This window comes from Rhinolophus ferrumequinum, chromosome 27, assembly GCF_004115265.2.
Source record: "Rhinolophus ferrumequinum isolate MPI-CBG mRhiFer1 chromosome 27, mRhiFer1_v1.p, whole genome shotgun sequence".
Lineage (NCBI taxonomy): Eukaryota > Metazoa > Chordata > Mammalia > Chiroptera > Rhinolophidae > Rhinolophus > Rhinolophus ferrumequinum.
The window spans coordinates 21,839,547-21,863,091 of record NC_046310.1 but is presented as its reverse complement, the minus strand read 5'-3'; the positions used below and the strand labels follow the sequence as shown (position 1 = coordinate 21,863,091).

The 23,545-nt window shown below is 41.9% G+C and overlaps 1 protein-coding gene across 1 annotated transcript in view; it reads left to right on the top strand.

Moving 5' to 3' along the window:
- Positions 1 to 13,426: 13,426 nt before the first annotated feature.
- The window catches only part of ACTN2 (actinin alpha 2), a 60,816-nt gene continuing 50,697 nt past the window's right edge, over positions 13,427 to 23,545 (top strand). Inside the window, exon 1 of the mRNA XM_033099690.1 lies at positions 13,427 to 13,703. Coding sequence (XP_032955581.1) covers positions 13,578 to 13,703 — 126 coding nt within the window. The 5' untranslated portion in view covers positions 13,427 to 13,577. The remainder of the gene's footprint in view (positions 13,704 to 23,545) is intronic.

Genomic DNA, 23,545 nt, shown 5'->3' with positions numbered 1-23,545 from the left:
TAGAATGGAAGCTATCTCAGGGTCATGTGGCCTCACCATCTCCTAGTCAGAGGAAATTAAGGACAGGCTGAAGCAGAGTGAGGCCTAGAGTTCATGTTTAACTCTCTACTCATCCATGGAATAATTGATAGGGCACCAAATGGCCTATTTCGTCAGTTAATTACTCACAGTCATCTTCCCAGTAAAGCCAGCTCACATCCCAATTTTAAAGATGAGGAAATCAAAATGCCAAAAGTGTTTAATGAGTTGACAAGTGGAGTTGGGATTAAAACCCAGAGCTCCTAAATCCCCTCTCTGTGGCCCTTTACTGGGCTCCAGGTAATGTGATACAGCTGACAGGTGAGCTAAGCTGCTTTCCACTCTCCAAGAGCAATCACCCAAATCCAGCGTGAACCAGCTCAGCCTGGTGTCCCAGGAAATGTGCAGTCCAAGTGGCTCCGTCTGGTGTAATGTCAAGGACTGGTGGAGGGCTGTATTGCTTGTGAGAAGCTGGCAGTCGAGAGACACACCACAGGGACTCAAGGAGGCGCGACACCGCCTCGGACCTGAGTAGTGGTTTACTGTCCCCGTGGAGGCGGCCCGCGTGACAGCAGGAGGCAGCCCAAGCCCTGGGCGCTCGCAGGTCCTCTGCAAGGCCTGTAACACACTCCCCGTATCCTCAGGTCTGCCCCTTGCATTCCTGTCATTAAGTCACTTTGAAAGCCTTGGCCCCGGCTTATCATTTTTTCCATTCTGAAGCCAAGGCTATTTGTAGTTTTTCCACCTGTCACCATACGTGTTAGGCTGCAAAGGGTGAGTGCGTCTTCATTAATAGCATAATAGCAGCTTCAGCCCATTCAGAACACCTCGCTTTCTTGGAATATTCCACTTTAGGGACCCTTCATGAGTCTTCACAGCTTTTCCTCCATGCAATTTCACTTAGGTTGGGTAACACATATTGAGTTTAAATACATTGAGTTACTTTCTTTTAGGGACTGAATTATTCCCCATTTGTAAATGAGAAATCTTTGCTAACGTGCTGCTTGCATACGATGCTCATGATTAAGGAAGTCACTACCTGAGTCAAAGCAATACAGGTATTATAAAAGGATTATTATAGAAAAGACACCTATAGAAAGGGAGCAGGAAAACACAGTGGAATAGAGGAAAACCTAACTTGCAGAGAATGACATAATGCAATGTGGAAAACAGTCATCAATGCAGTAATTAAAATGGGAAATTGTGGCGAGTATTAATCAAAAAATGAAACAGAATGGATCAGAGACCTAAGCGTAAAATGCAAAAGTGTAAAACTCCTAGAAAATAACATAGAGAAAATCTAGGTGACCTTGGGTTTGGTGATGAGTTTTTAAATACACCAAAAGTACAATCTGTGAAAACAAAATGATGTTGGCCTTCATTAAAAACAAACAAACAAACACTTCTGTTCTGTGAAAGATGTTATTAAGAGAGTAAAAAGACAAGCCACAGACTGGGAGAAAATACTTGCAAATACATAACTGATAAAGGATTCATATCCACAATATGCAAAGAACTCTTAAAATTCAATAAGAGAACACAACAACCCAATTTAAAAATAGGCAAAAGATCTGAAGAGATACCTCAAGAAAGAAGGTATACAGATGGCAAATAAGCCTGTGAAGAAATGCTCTCCATCACATGTCACCAAATAATTACAAATTAAAGCAACAATGAGACACCACTGCATACCTGTTAGAATGGCTACAACCCACCTGTTATCATTTTCCTTGTGCTTGAAGAATTTCTTTTAACCTTTCTTGCTGGTGATAAATTCCTTCACCTTTTATGAGTCTGAGAAAGTACTTGCCTTCATTTTGAACTATGTTTTCACTGGGTGTAGAATTCTCAGTTACAGCGTCCCTTGACTACGTGCAGAAGCTCCTTCACTGTTTTTGCCATGCCCTGGCTCCGGGGAGGAATCTGCTGTAATCCTGACCTGTGTGCAACTTATCTTGTTTTCTCTCTGTGTAAAACATGTCTTTTTTCCCCTGGCTCCTTTTAAGATTTTCTCTGTATCATCAATTTTGAGCAATTTGATGTAGTTTTCTTCATGTTTCTTGTGCTGCAGGTTCACTCAGTGCCTGGGATCCATACGTTTACAGTTTTCGTCAAATTTGGGAAGTTTTCAGCCATTGTCTCTTCAAATTATTTTTTCTGTTCCCTCCCCTCACACCTCTTTTTCATGGAGTCTAGTTACTTGTACATTAAGTTACTGGATGTCCCACCACTCACGGATATTCTTATTTTGTTGTTTCTTTTTTTCTCGCTATTTTAAATTTTTAATGATTCCCCTTGCTAAGTCTTCCAGTTCACCAATCGTACTGATGACCATTTTAAACTAAACTCTTGGTATGAGATTTTTAGAGGTGTGATTTGGGGCTGTAAGTCCAACTAATGTGAGAGCCAGCTTATATTTAGAAATTCTTAGGGAAGAATGTTTTTTCCCTTTCACTTAACACTGAGATTTAAGACTGACCATTTTTTGTTGTCCTCTGCCAGGCACTCTAGTTCACCACTCATTGATGGTATGTATGTCCCTTTGGAGCTTCAGCCTCTTGAGGAAGAGGCTTGTATTGGACTTTCTTTATTGAGTATGCCCTAGCCTTTGTCTTCTGTGGTTCGTACATTTCATGCCCATGAAATCCCACTTTCTTCTTCGTTTAGGAAGGGCCCTCAGGACAAAATTTGGCTTTTGACATTTGTGTGAACTTGTTGCAATGATGTTGCTAACCTTTTTTGATATCAGAGGGATTACTCATTATGAATTTGTACCGACTGGACAGTTAACCAAGTTTACTATTTGGAAGTGCTGAAAAGGCTTGCGTGAAAAAGTTAGACGACCTGAACTTTTCGCCAACAATTCATGGCTCTTGCATCACGACAATGCAGCAGCTCACAGCACTGCCTGTAAGGGAGTTGTTAGCCAGTAAACAAATAACTGTATTGGAACACCTTCCCTACTCACTTGATCGGGCCCCTAATTACTTCTTTCTTTATCCGAAGATAAAGGAAATATTGAAAGGAAGACATTTTGATGATATTCAAGACATCAAGGATAATACGACAACAGCTCTGATGGCCATTGCAGAAAAAGAGTTCCAAACTTGCTTTGAAGGGTGGACTTGGTGCTGACGTCAGTGCACAGCTTCCCAAGGGAGTACTTTGAAGGTGACTGTAGTGGTATTCAGCAATGAGGTATGTAGCACTTTTTCTAGGATGAGTTCACAAAATTAAATGTCACACCTTGTTATTAATTCTCATAGCTCCTTCTTCCACTTAGATTGGCCTTCTAGATATGTCTTCTTTATTGCCAGCTCATCAATATATTTACAAAGATGTTTTAAAATATTTCATCCAGTCTTTTAATTGATTTGTTTTACTAAAAATATTTCGATCCACCGACCCCATTAGAAAAGGCCTTCCCGTCACCTTGTAAACCTCACTATGTGGGTAATTATCTCTCTATAAACAAAATCCGTCCTATCAACTTCCCAAAGGTACTTTGCTCTATTACCAAATAGAGTCGGATTATCCCTTGTAAGCTTAAAAGTTGCTTCTTTATGTCATTAATCATTTGCAAAATTCTTTTGCATATATTATTTCATTTGTTCTTCACAGTACCCCTGGTGAATTATGCAAGGCAGGAATTACTCACATTTCACAGCTGGGAAGCTGAAGCTTGGAGAACAATTTGTCCAGCATCACACAAGTAATAAGTGATAAGGCAGGGCCTGGAATGGAAATTCTCAAGTCCCAGTGATGTGAGATGTGAATATGATACTTACAGTAAGTAATTTGTTTATATGTGCCTCCAATTGAGTGTTTTTAAAGTTTAAACACATTAACTGGTTAACAGAATTAGAAGGTTTTTGACCAATACACAGAGTGTTTCACCACAGTGCTTCTCAAACTTTAATGTGGATACAAGACAATGGTGGCTCCTATTAAAATGCAGGTTCTTATTAAAATGAGCTCCAGGGTTGCCCTGAGGCTTAGCTGGATAATGAGCGCCCAGTGTGGCTGCAGGTCTGCAGACAGACCATTCTTTGAGTAGCAGGAGTTCAACAATTTTTGCAAACAAACAAAAGGCAGTGTGCTGGGGCTGAGAACATGCATTAGAGCCAGGCTGATGCAGGTTCTGGTCCCGCGAGTCACAAGACCTCAGGCAGCTTTTGTTATCTCTCGGAGCTAGATTTCCATATATGAAGAAAATGAAAAACGTGGGTTAGGAAATCTCTACTGTCACTTCAAGTTATAGCATCCTGCAAGGATTTTTTTTTTTTTTTAAGATCAGAACCAACATTACCTGGTACCTAGTCCAAGACATTTTCAACCACTTTATCGCTGCTCACCCTACTTTCCAACTGTCTTTCATAGCCCTCTACTTCACCGCTATTGTCACTGTCCTAGAGCCCACCTCATCCTTTGCAGCTAGAATATCTTCTACAATGATAGTCCAATTACGAACCCCTGGGCAAATTCTCTAGTAGTTCCTCCTGACTTATAGGACAGATCTGCACTGCCCATGGTGGTACAGAAGCCTCTACCCCCTGCCCTGCCCCAGGGTTGGCTCCAGCCTTTGGGCCCACGTGTCCAGTCTTTTCCTGCTCTCCCCCACCCTGCCACCTCACATTAGACTCTCACATGCAGGGTTCTAAAAGGCCTCCTGCCTCTACAGATATTTTCCCTTCTTCCTAAACATGAACCCCAGCTTCTGTATCTGGAAAACTCATCTTTCACATCTCAGCTCAAAGCCCACCTCCTCTGAAAAGTCTACCTTGTTCCACCTACTCAGACCTGAGTCCTGCCTTCTAGTACATCGACGCATTTGTACATGCTTCCAGGACAGCTATTAAATTATTGTATGGAGCCCTTGTGCCATTCTCTCCCCTTTAGTCTGTGAGCTCCTGAAGGTGAGAACAATTTACTTTCTTCTTAGTCTCATAAGCACCTACCATGGTTGCTGGTACTTAGAACATGCTCAAAAAATATCTGCTGAATAAACAAACCAACTTTTTGACCTTCCTTGTCCAAACTGTCTGGCTGAGCCAGAGCCGATTCAGAGAAAATTCTAGAAATTCCTCTCTTGCAACATGTATTCTTCCTAAATTAGAGTGGCCCAGGAAAGTGAGTCATGCAAGATCAAGAGCTGAACCTACTTTTCTCCCAATCCTTTGCCTTGGTTTCCCTTATGCTCTCTTGGGGAGAACGACTAGACTAAATTTGGAATTGCATCAGAGGATTTTTGACTAGCCTGGGTCCGAGTCAATCAACTAAAATGAGATGGACCATATTATTGCCTTTGAGATCAGCAGTATAACACAGTGGCTAAGAAGTTTGAAATCGGGTAGATTTATGTTTGAATCCTGACTAGTTGTGTGCATTTACTAGTTGTGGGCTGATTTACTCACTGATTTGCTAATCAGTTTTTTAATGACCTACTATGTGCCAGGCACTGTTCTAGATTCTGGGGATAATGAGCTCTAACATTAGTGACACACTTAGCACACGTCTGGCAAATAGCATGCCCATAACACGTGGTTGATATTATTGTTAGCAACTCATGCTGGTTCTGTGGACACCTTCTAGTTCTGACATCCAAAATTCAGGCATTGACACCCTAAGGAACCATAAATATGCCAGTGGCATTAAAGAAGTTTTTAGGGCATGATTCTGCCTACCACTCAAGTTCCAGTCAAAATTACGAAGCACGTACAAGCCTTCGCCAACCTCTCACTTCCTCCTTCTGTCTAGCACTGTGCTCTGTCCTTTAGCATGTAACATCCTACATCCCACACACCCCAGTGTTCTCATTTTCCAAAATACCAACTTAAATCTCACTACCTAGAACCTAAACCCAAATTCACCAAGTCCATCTAAGACACTGCCCGAGTAAAAGACTTGGCACAAATGGATGTTTATGAATGGGCAAATGTAACCTTGTGTGTCGTTCAACTCCCGCCTCCCTCCAGGTATTCAAGAATGCTCTCCTGGGGTAATCTGGCTTGAGTGGAACCTGAAGGGCAATTACGGCAGGAAGAAGGTCTCTTCCTTGAAGATTTAAGCTTGCCAAAATAGACAATAGGAAAGTCAGACGGAAGGGAGGGACTCTAAAGGCATTCCCAGAACAAAAGCAAAGGACTGAGATGGTTACTAAGAGATGGAGGAAAAAGCCAGGGCATGGAAGAGCAAGGGACTTGAGACTAGAATCTTGTGGGCTGAGCTGATGGGAGGAGACCTCCAGGAACGCCTGAGATGGGGTGCTGCCGCTCAGGTGTTTGCTGGGCTGATGTGAAGGTAACCTGCAGAACCAACATCTATGTCCTAAATGAGCTACCAGTCTAAGTGGCTCTCCAGTTAGTGGAATATGTAGGACATAATTTTTGAGCAGATGGAACTTCAGATATTTCTTTTGAAAATTCAGGAGGATACATGTCCTTCTCTGCTCTCCTCTCCTCCAGCCCCTCCTCCCCCAACCCTCCCACACACACACAAAGATTGATGGTCAAGAAGTTAAATCTGCATTGCTGAGAAAATGCTGCCTTTACGAAACATGACCGCATGCAGTGATACAGAAAGGTATCCAAGATACAATGTTACATTAAAAAGAGGAAGTTGCATAATAGTTTGTATAGCTTAGTCCTATCTAAGTTTTTTTTTAAATAATACTTATGTATGTGTGAATATGCATACAAAAATTCTGAAAGCATTCACAAGAATCTGTCAACACTAATTGTTTGTAGGGTTAGAGAAAAGTATTACATTTACAAAACGCACATTTATAACAAATGGAAATAGTCTCAAGCATTGTTGAACAATGGCACACCACCTACCTGTCCTTTGTCATTTTCTTAGGGACTCTGAACCTCCAAGCAACTCAAGAAAACCGTAAACATCCTCAATAGGAAAGAGAATGTGGGCTGATGCATGAATGAGTGTTGAAAATGTCAAGGATTTCGAGTTGTTTTAAGTCTGTTCTTAATAATAAGTAGCAATAAAGGGGTTGAATTTTATCTCTTGTTACTTACCCACTCTGGTTTCTGTGTCAACCTAGGTGTGCTAACTGAGGGCAAGTCCAATTGAAGCCAACTGTAGGCAGACAAAAAAATCGAATACGAAGTTAAACTGGATTAATAGATGAGATTTCAGTTCTTGATGATTTATTGTTCTCCAGCTGGCGAGAACACTGCTGGAATAATAGAGGCTATCATTTATTAGAAATGTAACATGTATGCACTGTCAAAAACAAATAATATAAAACTGTATGAAATAAATAGTTGAAATTTCCCCATCTTTCCAACCTCCCCATTCCTTACTGTTATGGCTTGCTGTTATGAATAGTTTGGAGTGTTTTCTGCTGAATAATTTTAGAGGCATTTGTAATTTCCTTCCACAAAAGAAATCACTTTTGCAACTTGCTTTCCATTTCTACATCACAGCATAAAAATTTAGAGATGTTCTATAACTTCCTTCATCAGACCCCTCTGCATGGACATTTGCCCATATCTGTAGGGTAGAGTCATATAAATGGAATTTCTGGGTCAAAGGGTCCATCTACAATTTTTGATAGGTAGCAACAAATCCTTTCCAAAAAGGTAGCGTTGAAATCACATTTTAGAAAGACTACATACAGAGGGTGCCAAAAAAATGTATACACATTTGAAGAAAGGAAAAAACTGTCTAAAAATTGTAATGCTCAATATATACCGATAATGAAAGATGAATACAAGTCAGGTTTGACTTCTGCATACAAGAGGTGCTCAAAGTGGTTACCATCAGTGTAATTTTAGTAGTTTTTTCCTTTCTTAAAATATGTATACATTTTTTGGCACCGTGTGTGTATATACAGAAAAAGAAAGAACAAGTAATTCACAATATTAATTATTATTCTTTAAACAATCAATCGTTCTTTAAGTTTCTTTTGGGAATAAGAATTGTGTGATTCTCGTGTAGTGGAAAATTGGAAAGGGGACTGGGAGGGCCCAGGAAAAGATGATAATCAGGCTTGACTATTAACACAAGGGAAGGAGGAAGCCGGCAGGGAAGCAAGTCCCAGGTATGACCATCTGGCAGGTTATGCGGGTCCTACCGTGTTTCCCCGAAAATAAGACCTAGCCAGACAATCAGCTCTAATGCGTCTTTTGGAACAAAAATTAATATAAGACCCAGTATTATGTTATGTTATGTTACATTATGTAATGTTATATTATACCCGGTATTATATTATATTATACTATATTGTATTATGTAAGACCCGGTCTTATATTAATTTTTGCTTCAAAAGACGCATTAGAGCTGATTGTCCGGCTAGGTCTTATTTTTGGGGAAACACGGTAATGCATGTCACGGATATTTGTAGGCATGGGGAGAGATTGCGAATCTTGAGCCATGGAACTTTTCATTAGCTTGAGGTAAGAAAGGGGCTGGGTGAGTTCAGGCAGCTGACCTGAAAGAAGTCCTGAAGAGGAGCCAGTGGAAATGGACATCTGACCTCTAACTGTAGCTCTGTCACTAAAGTTGATCTCAACCAGGCCCCTGAATTCCCTAACTGTGGTTAACAACAGTCCTAGGTTCAAGTTCTGGCTTTACTGACTATTAGTCATGTAATTTCGGTGAAGGTACTTAATCTTTCCAAACCAGTCTCATCATGTGTGAATGGAAGGATTATACTTCACACGTAAGGCTTTTATGAGATTAAATTAGGTAGCATTCAAAACATTCTCCATCATGCCTGCAAGAAAACAAAAGAGTTCAGTAAATATTAGTTATACTTAGTAGTTTTTTAAGTTATGCGCACCACTAAGTACTGTTATTTTGTACCAGGTGTAATGGGTACCCCAGCCTGTCCAAGGTAAGATCCACACTCTGAGCCCTTCCTAAGTGCTCTACTGAGTGCTCTGTGAGTTACGAGTTTCTGCAGTTCTGTGGATGGAGCAGGCATCCACCTGGCCCAGTATGAATGGGGCACTCTTTTCCTCTAACCCTTCCAGATGGTTCTTGCCTTGGACTTGGGAAGCTTCATCACAGGCATGCTGGGACTGAAGACCTCCAGAGGCCTCTCTGTGTGTGGCTCTCTTCCCTGATACTCTGTCTCACGAATACCAGCTGCCTTCCTCTCCCCTGGCTCCACCTCATCTCTTCAACTCAGGGAGTCCTCCAGACTCCACTTCAGTGCTCAGGCCTCCAGCTTCTCTCGAGGCTGTAAACCGAGGCAGTTTCAGGACTTTCCTCATTTGTTTCCATCTCTCAGGATTCCTGTCCTTCATTGCTTGATGTTCAGTGTATTGAAAACCATAGTTTCATATGCTTTGTCTTTTTTTTTTTTCCGGCTGTTTCAGGAGGAAGGGTTTATCTCAGTCCCCATACTCCATCTTGGCCAGAAGTAAAAGTCTCTTTACTTCTTGATGTTAGCTGTTATTTCTTCAATTTTTTTTTTTTTTTTTTTACTATTTTTTTCTATCCTCCCACTTCAGGATCTCCAATTACACAGATGTTAGGCTATCTGAAGTTTTCCCACAGCTCACTTAACCTCTGTTTATTTTTTAAAGTCTTTTTTTCCCTTTGCATCATATTGGATAGTTTTAATTGCTATGTCCTCAAATTCACCCATCTTTTCTTATGCAATGTCTACCCTGTAATGATACCCATTCAGTGTATTTTTAATCTTAGATATTGTGCATTTCATCTCTAGATACTCAATTTGGGTTTTTTAAAAAAATAACTTCCATGTTTCTACTTAGCATGTTCAAGCTTTCCTCTGGCTTCTTCAAATATGGAATACAGTCATAATTACTTTTAATGTCCTTTGCTACTAATTCCAGTGTGTGTCAATTTTGGATCAGTTTCGATTGATTGTTCTCATTATGGATCTTACTTGCCTGCTTCTTTGCACACCTGGTAATACTTGATATGTGCCAGAAATTGCAAATTTTACCTTGCTAAGTGTTGTTGTTTTTATATTCCTGTAGCTATCTTTGAGCTTTGTTCTGGGACACAGTTAAGTGACTTGGAAACAGTTTTATCCTTTCAGATCTTGCTTTTGAGCTTTTTCAGGCAGAACCAGTACATCGTTTAGTTTAGGGCTAATTTTCCCCACTGCTGGATACTCTATCTGATGTTCTCTGAACTGTGAGGTTTTTCACTCTGGTTAATGGAAACAGTAAGCATTTCTGGCCTTTTATGAGCTCCAAGGATCATTCCTTCTAGTCCTTATGGGTGCTTCTTTACGTGGCCTCAGGTATTCTCCCATGTATTCACTGACCCGACTGACCCTCTGCAAATCTCTAGGATTCACTCTTCGCAGCTCTCGCTCCTCTTCTGTAAATTGGCTTTGAAAACTTCAGCCTCTGAACTCTCAGTTTAGGGAGACCATTGGCTATACCTGGCGTCCACTTTATTATATTGCATTTTGGCAAACTGTCTCCAGGTAATAAGCTGGGGCAACATACGTAGTGGTTGGTCATTTATTTCCTGCCTCTCAGGGATCATCATCCTTCTCTGCCCGCTGACCAGTGTCTTGAGATTCTTTGTTTCATACATTTTCCCCCCAGATTTTGGTTGTTTCAGGCAAGAGGGTATATCTGGTGCCTTTTATTTAATCTCATCTGGAATCTGAAGTTCCCACAGTTAATTTTTAAGACCAAGATTAACAAATTTTGTAGTGGATGATCTAGTATTTAACAGTCAAAATTTACTGATAAACTTGTTCAGAGAGTATAAATTTAATCCAAAATATAAACTTTAAATTTACATCCAAGCAAATTAGCTCAGTCACTGTTTCCAAGCATACTTATTCCTTCAACAAATACTCATATTTGAGCATCTACTATGATGTAGGCATGCTTCTTTTTTTTTTTATGCTTCAAAATGCAAATTTTATTATTTCAAATAGACTTAGAACTTTTACATTGATTGATTGGGTGATAAAGAAAGTCCTAACACATTTCAAAGTGAAGCTATTCTATAGCACACATTTTGACCACAATTCGATTAAGTTAGAAGTATAAAATACAGATTTAAAAAAATTTAGAACATTTTAAAATATGCTTCCAGATAACTCATGGTTAAAAGGAGAAATCAATATATAAATGAGAAAATATTTTAAACTGAATAACAAAAGTATTCCATATTAAAGCTGTGGAATGTGGGGAAATGGTATTTTAAGGGGAATTTGTAGCTTTAGGTGTTTCTATTAGAAAAACAAGAAAGCCTGAAATAAGCTAAGTTTGCAATTTTATAGGTTTTTAAAAAAGAACACAACAAACCCAAAGAAAAAAGTAGGAAGGCAATAGTTCCTCATACTCTGTACAAGGATCAATAAACATGTAGACGAGCCTCTGGTGAGATTATTAAGAGAAACACTAGAAGATGCAAATAAGTATATAAATTAAACATTTATATATTTATGCAAAGTTAAAAATGAGAACAAAGTTTTATCAACAACTCTAAACTAATAAATTTGAAAACTGGGATAAAATGGACAATTTTCTATAGCCATATCTTTTAGAAAAATGGGATCGTAGAAAGTCAAAACAATTAATAGATGGAGGCATTTGTTAAAAATAACCCATATTTAAACTTGTGGCGTATAGGGAAAATGGTGTTGTGCAAGAAGTCTTAACCAAGGCAGGTGACTTACTGGACATTCATTGGCCTCCTGCAATCCTTCCCATTTACCCTCCTGAGGATAAATCTCGGCACAGCCAACTGGGAAGTATTGGGCCTCCTAAAAGAAGAATGATGAGGAAAAACTGAGGGTTGCTAGATGGGCGGGAGGGGTGGGGGGTGGGGGGGAGGGTGAGGGGATTGGAGGGCAGTCGGTGACCACAGGATGGCCACGGGTTTGAAAATTAATCTGGGGAACGTAATTTGGTGGTTACCAGAAGGTAAAGGGGTTGGGGGTGGGGGATGAGGGTGAGGGGGATCAAATGTATGGTGATGGAAGGGGAGCTGACTCTGGGTGGTGAACACACAGTGTGATTTATGGATGATGTGATACAGAATTGCACACCTGAAATCTATGTAATTTTACTAACCATTGTCACCCCAATAAATTAAAAATAAATTAAAAAAAAAGAATGCATTGTACTAGTTCACAGTCTATTTTCTGTTGAAATTTTTCTGAGAAGTTAAAATGCATTTTGGAGAACAACTTCAGTCAACGTAAGATTTTCAATGAAATAAGTTTAACAATAGATGTAAGTAATTTTTAAAATTTCTTTCCTCCACAGGCGCACTTCTAATTGCTGGGGTTTCCAGCTGTGAACAAGACAAAATCCCTGTCCTGTGGAGTTCACATTCTAGTGAGTATGTTTTTAAAAATGTTAATGCAATGTATTTACTAATTTGTCAAAGACTTTTTGTAGACAGCTTAAAACAATAAAACTAAGTGGTGTACAAATTCTAAGGAACAATGAATGATAAATCCAGGCATACTTTCAGCTTAAATCATGCCAACAAATTAGTAACCCTGAACCACAAACAATTGTGTAGCATCTGTGGGCAACTTACATGGAATTCTGACCTATGCTTCTGGAGGCAAGAGTCCTGCCTACCAGCTCTTCTCTGTGTCACCAGTGCCCAATGCAGTGTCTAAGGTATGGTAGGTGTTTAATATTAATAAGTACGTGATGAAAAATTTCACAGGGCTTGTCCCGAGTGACCTTGTATTGGTTCCTTCAGGGGCATAACTGATAGGGAAGAACTAGCTAGCACGCACCATGGGGGTGGCAAGGCTTTAGTGCGACACATCAGGACGAGATGGACATGTAACATGAAGCTGGCTGCGTGTCATCGATTGTCAGTTCTTTTAAATTTATATCTGGCAGGTGAGAGCTGACACTTCCTGCCTTGGTTTTGGTTCCTGACATTTTAATATGGTTGGTCCATGTCCCTTGCCTTGATTTCCCCAGGTAAGGTCGAGGAGGAGAGGAAGATTCTGTAGCTTTTAAACTTTACTTTTTAGGGGTGTATGTGTGATGTGTGTGTGATATTAAATGAATATGTGCAAATATACGGAAAACGTAAATATGCAACGATATGTGGAAACGTGGAAGCGTTGGAGGTATTCAGGGACCCAGGCTGTGGGGGTCCCTCCTGGCCCGCGTACACCCACCCACCCGGGCGGCCGTGAGTGCAGCCACTGGAGTCACTAGGAGCGAGTGGGCGGGGTGGGGGCTCAGCAAGCGGCCAAGGGGGCTGGGGCAGCGGCGGGAGCCCTCTGCGTACCTGCCCGCGGGCTTTCTCTTAGAGCTGCGAAGTCGTGGCGTGGCGTGGCGGGGGTGGAGGCTAGGGCGTGAACGGGGAGGGGCCAGGCGTGGCAGGGGGTCCTGGGCGTGGCCTGGGCGTGGCGGGGGCGGGGCGCGCGGCCACCTGACCCCGCGCGGGTATTAAGCCACGCGGAGCCGCTCGCCGCCCGAGCTGGAGCTTCCTCGCGACCCAGCGCCCCGGCCAGCCGCGCAGAGCAGCTGCTTCTCCGCCCGCGCTCCGCCGCATCTCCGCGTGTTTGCCCGTCGTCAGTCCGTCCTAGCCTGTCCCAACCCCGGCCACCAAGCGCCATGAACCAAGTCGAGCCCGGCGTGCAATACAACTACGTGTACGATGAGGACGAGTACATGCTGCAGGAGGAAGAGTGGGACCGCGACCTGCTGCTGGACCCTGCCTGGGAGAAGCAGCAGAGGAAGGTCAGCGGGACTTGCCGTGCTCCCCACCCCGCGTGTCTGCGTCCCCCCGGGTGTCCGTGTCCCCTCGCTTGTCTGTGTCCTCTCGGGTGTCCCTGTCCCTTCGCGTGTCTGTGTATCCCCGCATGTCCATAACCCTCCCCGCGGGCTCCGGTCGTGGTGACAGGCGAGAGGGGTCAGCCTGTTGTTCCGGGTCCAGGGCAGTTCTGGGCCCTCGCAGCCGGGCGTGGGGTAGAGAGGGGAGCAAGTCTGTGGACAGGCGTGAAGCGGGACGTCGTGTGCGTGATGTGAGACTACAAAACGAACAATGAGAAATGTTTCTGCTCTGACCAGACTCTGAGAGCCCCGACTCCTGAGTCTGTGACCTGGGCCGCAGAGTTGCACTCTCCTGGCCCTGTTGTGTCCACAGGGCTGCCCCAAACAGTAATTGAAAACCATTTAACTGTCCCGGGCTCCATAGAGGGGATGCTGTGTGAACACTGGACATTCACCTATAAAGTAATGATTATTCACACTCTATTTATGGGTCACTGAGGTAAGTGCACAGGAGGAGGTACTCAGCCAGCCCTAAAAGCTCCCTGCCATCCTGGTTGGCACTCTCTGGGGCCCAATGGAACATTCCACTGTTGAGGGTTTCTTCCTGATCCCCTTGGCCGGTACAAGCAGGGATGCTCACCAAGAGGATAAATCCCACCCCCTGCTTGACTGGCACAGAGCGTGGCTGTGTCAGGCTTGCCAGCGCAGATCTGTTCACCCAGCCTTAGGCCGGCGGGTTCATGGCAGAGCAAAGTGCCCTGTCTTTCCCCCACTTCTTTTGAGGGGAGGAGCAAAGTGGATTTCCCTTCTTGGGACCTGCTTTTAAGTGGATAACCTCTGCTGATCATATGTGTGCATGAGCAGTGCTGTGTGTAGCTGCCACTGTAGGTTCAGGTGATAGTTCATGGTGAATTGCTGCATGGTTGGAAAACACATGCATCCCATACTTTTCTCCCAACAAAGTGTTAGCTGGAAGGAGAGAGGTCCTATATTTGGATAATTATGAAATAACCAAGCACTTTATATCAAGATTTCTCTGTTGTGTACCCTCTCTGAAAATACCATTTATTGTTATTTTAAAGCTTCAATTTAGCTACGTTTTGTTTCCCACCTTAGCTTCCTAAGACTTTCACTATTCCTACCTTCTTGGAAACAGAGTGGGAATGATAAGTAGAAGCTGAGTCTATATAAGGAAAGTAAAATTTCAAACTCTCCACCATTTTTTAAAATGATTTATTGTGGGGGAAACACATAGCCTGAGGATTATTGTGTCATCTGGACTAGTTGATACATCACCAATCAGCAAGAAGTTAAAAAGTGACTTTAATTTTTAGCAGTGCTTTCTTTTTTTAAATTTTTCTCACAATTTTGATTATTACTTTTTTCATGGATTAAAAACAAAACTCCTAACTCTTTATTTCAAAGATTGCTTTTTTTTTTTCTTATGAGGAACAGTAAAATAGCTAACGAATTGGACAGGTGTCTGCCCATCAGTTTTGGAAATAATAGTCTAATCACAGTGGCTTCTGTTTTTTTTTTTTTTTTTTTTTAAAGAACAGTACAATAATGGGATAGAGCTCCTGTCAGTTTCCAAATACCACATTGATATGTCTTCTGCCATGTTTAATTTTTTTCATGTATTCAAAATATCTTTGAATACAATGACATTATAATTCTTTTAGGTTTGGGATTCCTGTATCAGTATATATTATTATAATTGTATAGCACTTGATGCATATTATTAAAAAAAATGGATGTACTTCTTGATCCCCGTTCAAGATAATGCTAAAAAGTTTAAAGTGAGAATTTATTTTTTTCCTAAGATAGGTTGGGAGTTGTAGGCGCTGGGGAAAAACAAAACAAAACGCTACGTTAGGACACAGACCTAAACATCTCCAGAGGATCCTCTATTTCTACTTTTGGTATAGAACTGCTCAAGTCAGTAAAATAATACTGAGCTGTGAGCTCAGTGCAGCCAGAGCAGTGGCCTCTATTTATGTCCTGTGAGACAAACTGCTGGAACAGGACGAGGATGAAATGCCTTTGTTTCTATTGTGGGCCACCTTCTCCACACTTGCCATTTCAGTGATATGCGAGGTATGAGATCTGTCAACAGATGCTGGTAACACACGATGACGTCTACAGCGTTATAACGGACGCGGTGCCTAATTATATCCACAGCTGAGAGAGTCTCATGGGCTGTAGTAATCCTTGCTACAGGAGGACTTTTTAAATGAGAGATTTAAAAAGAAAATTGTGGTAAATTCATGTAACAAAATTTACCATTGTGACCACTTTTAAGTGTTCAGTTCAGTAGTGTTAAGTGCGTTCACATTGTTGTGCAACCGTCTCCAGAAGTCGTTTCATCTTGCAAAAACTAAACTCTGTACCCATTAAACAATAGCTTTCCATTTCCCCACCCCAACCGTGGCACCCACCATTCTACTTGCTGTCTCTGTGAATTTAACTCCTTTAAGTACCTCATATAAGTGGAATCATACAGCTTTGGTCTTTTTGTGACTGCCCTACTTTACTGAGCATGTTTTCGAAGTTCATCCATGTTGTAGCAGGTGTCAGAATTTCCTCCCTTTTTAAGGCTGAATAATATTCCATTGTGTGGATGGACCACATTTTGCTTCATCCGTTGATGGACACCTGGGTTGCTTCTACCTTTTGGCTATTACAAATAATGATGCTGTGAACATGGGGGTCCAAATAACTCTTTGTGACCCCGCTTTCAGTTTGTTTGGTTTTATATCCAGAAGTGAAATTTCTGGTCTGGTGGTAATTCTGTTTTCAATTTTTTGAGGAAGTGTAGTGCTTGTTCCAAAAGGAGGCAATTCAGAAAATGTTGAATTTGGCATGAGTAGGTCCAGGCATTTCCAAGTGTTCTCCTTCTCTTTCGGGCTGTTTAGTAAACAGGGGTAAGCATATTTGTATTCACGTAAATTAGGCTCTTTTCATGGGACTTTTGAAACTTCTAGAGCTTCGGTCTTTGGAAGCAAGCTTGTCCTGGAACTAAGGAACACATTCAGCCTCTAATTCCGCTGAAGCCTAATCAGGAGGTGACTTGTCAGGACAGCAATGTTGAATATGTGTGCTATCTACCCTCGCACAGGGCACTGTCCTCCTGCCCCGGGAGGCTGGCACAGACCTTTTAAGGAAATAGCTCAGTGTTTCCATATGGAAAGGGTCCTTACATCCTTAATCTGTGTATGACTAGATGACGGATAAACATCTGTACCAGCTGTCGGGAAGCATAAGAGAGTTGTTCACTTGTTCCACATCCAGAGTTCTGTTGGTTTTCTTCGTTCCTAAAGAAATTCAGGTTCCTCTGAGTATTCACAATTTAGATGGACTTATTCACCACTCACCTTGGAGCACCTCTTGTCCGTACTGTCATCAAGGTTACAGTGTTGCCGTGTGGGGTCAGGCACGTGGAAGGACACGTGTGGGGGAGCAGGTGCTCACAGAGTCGGGCTTAAGCAGAGAGCTGGGAACCCCAGACTCGCCCTGTTAGTGCCCTTGGGAGCAGCTGCTGCTTAGGGGTCAAGGTGAAGGTCTTCTGCCTGCACAACGAAATATTCCCTTACGTGATTTTTTTTCCCCAAAAGAAGAGGCACTAATGGTTCCAACAAGGTGAACAGTTAATGAAAAGCTTGTGAAATTTCTCAGATTCGTGAGACCCAGTTGACTCTAAGTTTGGCCTGGTGTTCCGATTTGCTCCTTTGTGACTTTGATGTACTTTTTTTATTGTGGTAAAATATACATAACATAAAAGTTACCATTTTAACCATTTTTAGGTTTACAATTCAGTGGCATTAATACATTCACACTATCGTACAACCATTACCACCATCTATCTCCTGCACTTTTCCACCATCCCAAACTGAAACTCTCTGCCCGTTAAATAATAACTTCCTATTACTTCCCTTCCCGGGTGTACTTTTAAAGTAGGATTTACACACTCAGACACTTAAGACATAAGACATTGTTTTATATTAAGCTGCAGCTGCTTGTTGCATAGAGAGCAAAGATTCTAGGAGGTCAAATAAGAAAAATCATTATGGATGAGAATAATAATGCAACAGCTTTCTAAGGGAATAGAACTTGGGGTGGGCCTTAATTTGAGTAATAATTCCACATTAGCTAAGTGGAGAGAAGAGGGAAAGCATTCCTGGCTAGAGAGAAAGAGTGAATAGCCTATTGTGGGATTTTTTTTGCTGGGGGCAGGGAGTGATGAGTGTGATGTCACAGTAAATGTTTACGTAACCCTTGGCACTATCAAAACACTCTCACATCCATTATTTTACGGGACCCCCTCACACAACCTCTGTTAAAGAGAAGAGGGAACCAGCTCAGAGGTATGAGAATGTAGAAGGAGAAAGTAAGACTAGGGTTCGGGTCTCCTGATACCTGCTCCATGTTCTTGGATGTGTCTGCTGTTCGTGATGCATTGGAGGGAGTGCAAAGAGGAGACAGGCTTACCTGAAGCTGAGTCAGGTTACAGTGTCAAGGTTAGAGAGAAAATTGGGTAGGTAACCGGGCCAGGATACGGAGGCCTGGGAGGCAGGGTGAGTGCAAGTTTTGAGCTGGAAGAACCATGCTTACTGTCGTGTGAGGGCCTCAGCCGGGCGACACGGGCCAATGGGTCAGAGCGAAGAGGCTAATAGAGGCAGTGGTGAGGAAGGCATCAATTTGAGAGTGATCAGGAGGGATTATGAGAAGCATTAAATAGGCCCATGTTGTTCCAGGGCAGGCTGTGGTATAAATCCAATTAAGCAGACATGATCTCACCATTAGAGCTCCTGGACTTAAAGCTCAAGACAGTGGTACTGACAAGTAACAAACAGCTAATAAGGAGAGTCTGTTTACGCATTGGGAGACGGTGTCTGGATGCAAAGCTAAATATTACAGGATGTGTTATCAAGTGCAAGGGCATGAGCTACAGTGCTGAAGGCTAGTCGTGTGCCCATGTGGCCATTGCGTGAAGGAGGGCTGGAGTCTCAGGATGCCTTTGATGTCTAGAGGAAGTTGCTGATGGACAGATGAGTGAAGGCAGAATCTATCATGAGCCCTGAGAAGCCTGTGTCCCCAGAGGACGGTGGTTCAGAACGTGCACGGGGTTTGCTGTGGACGATCAGAGGTGCAGGATTTCTGAGATGGAAAGTCACCCTTTGTGCATCCCTCTTAGGCACCGTGATGTGTCCTGGTGGCTGCCCCGTTACACTTCAGCCACGTGCACCAAAGAAGAAACTCGAACCCCAAATAAGATGTTCCACGAGTGTGGGAGGCGGAATATAATCCTTAGCTGGAAACTGAATTAATGCAGCTTCAGAAACTGTCAGAAGGCACTGCAGTCAGTCTCTGCAGCTGGGAGACACCTACAGAGACGCGGTTCTGGAGTGGGTGGGAGCTGCCATGATGAGCAGAGGAGTTGACACGGAATCCGTTGGAGGACAGTCAGAATTGTACCACCGTTTCCCGGGGAACGGTACTGATTCTTCCAGAAAGAACAGAAAGCAACGATGAGGGTAGAGCAAGCCAACTACTGCACTCGACAAATTTCAAAGCAAGGAATATCTTGAGGGCAAGAGACTGGTCTTTCTAAAGAACTCAGGGAACGTATTTTACACAGACACATACCTGTCTGAGCACCTGCACGTACACACCCTTCCCCTCCACACAATTTTCTAGATTGGGACCTAGAAGATATTTTTACCTGTTGAAGAACAAAATATAAAGGGAGTGCAGCACGGCCATCAGTTCTTTCATTCATTTGACAGACGTTTGTTATGGTCCTAGTGGGGGCCGGGGATAGAGAACTGAATTTGCACCACCGTCACCTGAGGTTTCTTACAGCGAGTTCAAGAGACAGGTCAGTTGGAAACAGGACACCCAATGCAACCAGGCTGGTGGAAGAAAGGAGAGGATATTTTTTGACTGTCCCTCCTGCATGGCTCCCAGTCCTGGCGAACGGAGATGTCTTCCTCCCTGGTGCCTAAGCTGGGAACCTGGGTGTCATCCTGGAAGCCTCCTTCTCTCCCAACTTCTGGGGAGCCCACCTCCCAAAGTCCTTGGACCCTGCCCCTTCTTCCATTATGTGATTTAAGGCCTCAGTTTCTGCATTTCCTGCCCGGATTAGGGTGGTGGCCTCCTGTTTTTCACCCTTCACAGATCATGCTTGTCTACAGGCTTTTCTTCATGATGCTGGCGGCAATGATCTTTGTAAAATACACGCGTGGCCATGGTATTTCCTGCCTCAAGTCCCTCTGTGGCTCCTCTTGCCTTCAGAACTCTTGTGAGGCCAGGCCTGCGCTAATGTCTATATATTGTTGACTTTCCGCAGGTGCTTTAGGAGCCAGCCCAAATGGTGAGCTCTGTATCCAGCCCTACCCCGCCCTCCATCCTGGGCATTCCTCCTCCTCAGACCCCTCCTCTGGAAGGCCTGTCCTGTACGATGTGGGTCCCTTGGTGCGGTCTTGGTCTGCCCTCCAGGGCTAAGAGCAGATGCTCCTCTCTGCTCTCCTGGCCCACACTGGGCCTGCCCAGGGCCAGCACTCACATTTGTGCAATAAAGGAATTATGAGTCACATTTCCAAAAAGAATTTAGTGCAATTCAAATTTTTCAATTTAACAATTGCAATCTTTATAACTCCTTAAACTGTAAGTGTGTTAACTCCAACTTATGCTTGTTGTTTAATACTTTTTAAAAATGTTTTCTAAAGTATTTTCTCAAGTCCCCCAAAGGATGAATTTGTCTGATCTGATTCTTATTCTAAGACTGAACCTTCAAAGACAAGCTGCTTAATTAAAAAATAATAATAATTTGGAATTTGGAGATTTTGGAATAAAAAAACGTAATACATGCAGAGTTATTTAAATTATAATAAAATGTGTCACCACATTCATGAACAAAGTTCTGGTAACCTAAATTTTATTTAAATGACTCTTTTTTCCAGATTGAAAACTTTTATCTACTTCATAAAGAAAATTCCAAATTCATTTATGATTCAGATAATTATAAATTTAAGTTTTATGGTTTTGTATGTAAAACAGATATTTTTAGAAGACGTGCTATGCTTCAAAGTAATGGAATTAGAAAATAGGGAATAGATTCAAGTAGTTCTGGAGAGTGTGTGTGGTTCTAGCACAGAACCGGCCTGAGCAGTATTCATAGGTCATTGCCAAATCCATGACTAAGAAGTGAGCAAAACTTTGAGTTGTCCTGTTTGTCCACTTGTTTTTGCTACGAGGGTAAATGTGTTAGTCACAGTCCCTAGAAATTCCTATACATTGAAAATAGACTCTTATTATAGATCCTTTTCATTGAAAGGCATGCTGTCCTGGAAAAAAAACTCATTTTTTTAGTGATTGTGAGGACCAAGTAGAAAAGTAGGTGAATATGAAATTGTTTTAGGGGAATGAGAACAGTATTTAATATGATTGAGTCTTATACAGACATTATAATTGCGATTGGCAAATCAAGAAATCCTACCTTCTAAAGTCCTAAGGAGTCTTTAATTTACTTCATGGTAGTCAAATGAGATGTGAAAATAATTATTTAGAGGGTAGGTAATCTCACTGCTTTATATTAGAATTTTAAAATATTTTGTGTGTATTAGGTTGAACCATATGAAATTCTTGATACAACCTTTTGACCTCCAAAAATTGCAGTTTCTTAAGGTTCAACCTAATAAACCGTGTTACCACTATGGTCCCACTGTATTCAAGGTCCTTGACCAGTTAATTACACACAATAGCCAATCCATAAAACTGAATTCTAATCATTTCTAGCCTTATCTCCAATGACTTCCATATTCGTTTGGGAAAGTAAGGGGGTAGTTGGGTTTTGTAGAAGTTGAAAATCTGAGGTTTAGATTGAGGGCTTGATATGCAATGGAAATATCAGGGAGAAAGGTCAAGGGAAGACATCTCAGTATAGGAGCGATCTGTTTGTAGGCAGTAATTGAAACTATGGGGAGGAGAAAATGGAAGAAAGTGTCCCTGGCAAACGCGTGGTGAGCTAATAGACGACGCCCGGAGGAAGGGGTGACATTACCTGGATGTGGAAGCGTTGCTTCTCTGGATGAAACACGCATCTATTAGATGACTTGGAGCCATCAAACTGTGGAGATGTCTGATTTTCTTCCCGGAGAAATCTCACCTTGGTATTATTCCATTGGAACTTTGCCAGTCAGTCTGCATCTGGCGTTTGAATTGGTTTAGTTGCTGGAACAGAAACCCAAGCATTTGGCACACAGAATGGAGTATCTTTTAGCTCGTGACATAAGTTATGCTTTCACAGGAAGTGAAAAGCTGTGAGAAATTAATTATGGTGATGTGTTCAAGTCAGTGATGTACCTCTAACTGCAACTGCAACGGCCAATGATGGTCTATATTGAGTGAGACAATTGAAAATTTGTAAGGATTACTGAAAAAAGTCGGATTTGTTTCATCTTAACATGCTAGATGTAGATTTTAACCCCATAATAGGTTTCCTTTTTCTATTTTATCATTTATAAAATGAAGGAACTGAAACAAACATTATCGTTCTCATTTAGGTGTTGTGGTTTAAAGTTTAAAAAAATATCAGTATTTTGGGTGTTAGAGAGTATCAGTGGTTAAAAAACATATACAGAATTGTAACCAGTGATTAGCTGTAGAGGATAACATTTTTCTATTTTGAAACAAGCGCAGTTTTCAGGGGGAGCAGGGGTGAAGGTCAGTTTGGGCTGGGGTGTGGGGAGACGATGTTAGTTGGAAAAATGTAAACCATGTACTTTACATTTTGCAAACTGTAGAATTTCTATTCTATGCAATTTTATGAAATAGGAAGTGGCTGATTATTTTATGACATACTTTGACCTTTTAGGTTAAATTTTTGCACAAAAGGATGTTTAAAAATTTTTTTTTCAGTATAACACCAAAAAGAATCCAATAAGACAGTAAAAGTGATATGTCAATATATGGATTTTAGCCAGTGGGTTAAAAAAAAGGGGGAAGGCAATTTGCGATGTCATTCCTAGCATCCCAACTATTCACTGAATAGGGCAGAGCAGGTATTTATTGTGACTTGCCGGGCACTGTTTTAACCATAGATACTATTTTTATTCAATCTTCACAACAGTTTTGAGCGATGAGTATTGTTATCCTCATTTTTTAGCTAGGAAGTTAAATAACAGGCCCAGGAGGGTGGCTGAAGGTGGAGAAGAGGTAGCCAGAAACACACACACAATTTCATCTAAATTATGAAGATACAGTTCTGCCTCACAATTGGAATTTTATAAAATGTGGGAATGCTAATTATTTTATTGCATATTTTGGTCCACTAGTGGCAGAGCTTTTAACCATCAAATTTTTTCCGTTTTCATTGCTTTCTGCTCAGACTCATAACCAACAATCCAGAGCAGAAGTCTGGGATTCAGTATTCCTAATTTTTTATTGCCATTGTGGAAGAGCTGTGAATTTTTAATTTCTACATGGTACAACTGGGAACATCTGATGAGAATGAGAAGACTAAATTCTGAGGCATGGTGCATATGGTCACTCACAGGTTTTCCCCACGTCAGGCTCTAGCAGTGTCTTAGTCCCACAGAAATAACAACGTGGGAGGAAGGGACCACAGCAAAAGCCAACTAAACCTCTCTGAAGGCATTTTATAGGCTGTGCCGTCAAGGGCACATCTTTGAAATTCTTTGCTGGGCTGTCTGACTCAGTTCCAAGAGAAGCCAGAGTTCAGGGCACCTAAGTGTTTGAATCTCTCCCCTTTGGAACTGGAAGATGAGCCTCCCAGAGGCAAGAGTGTA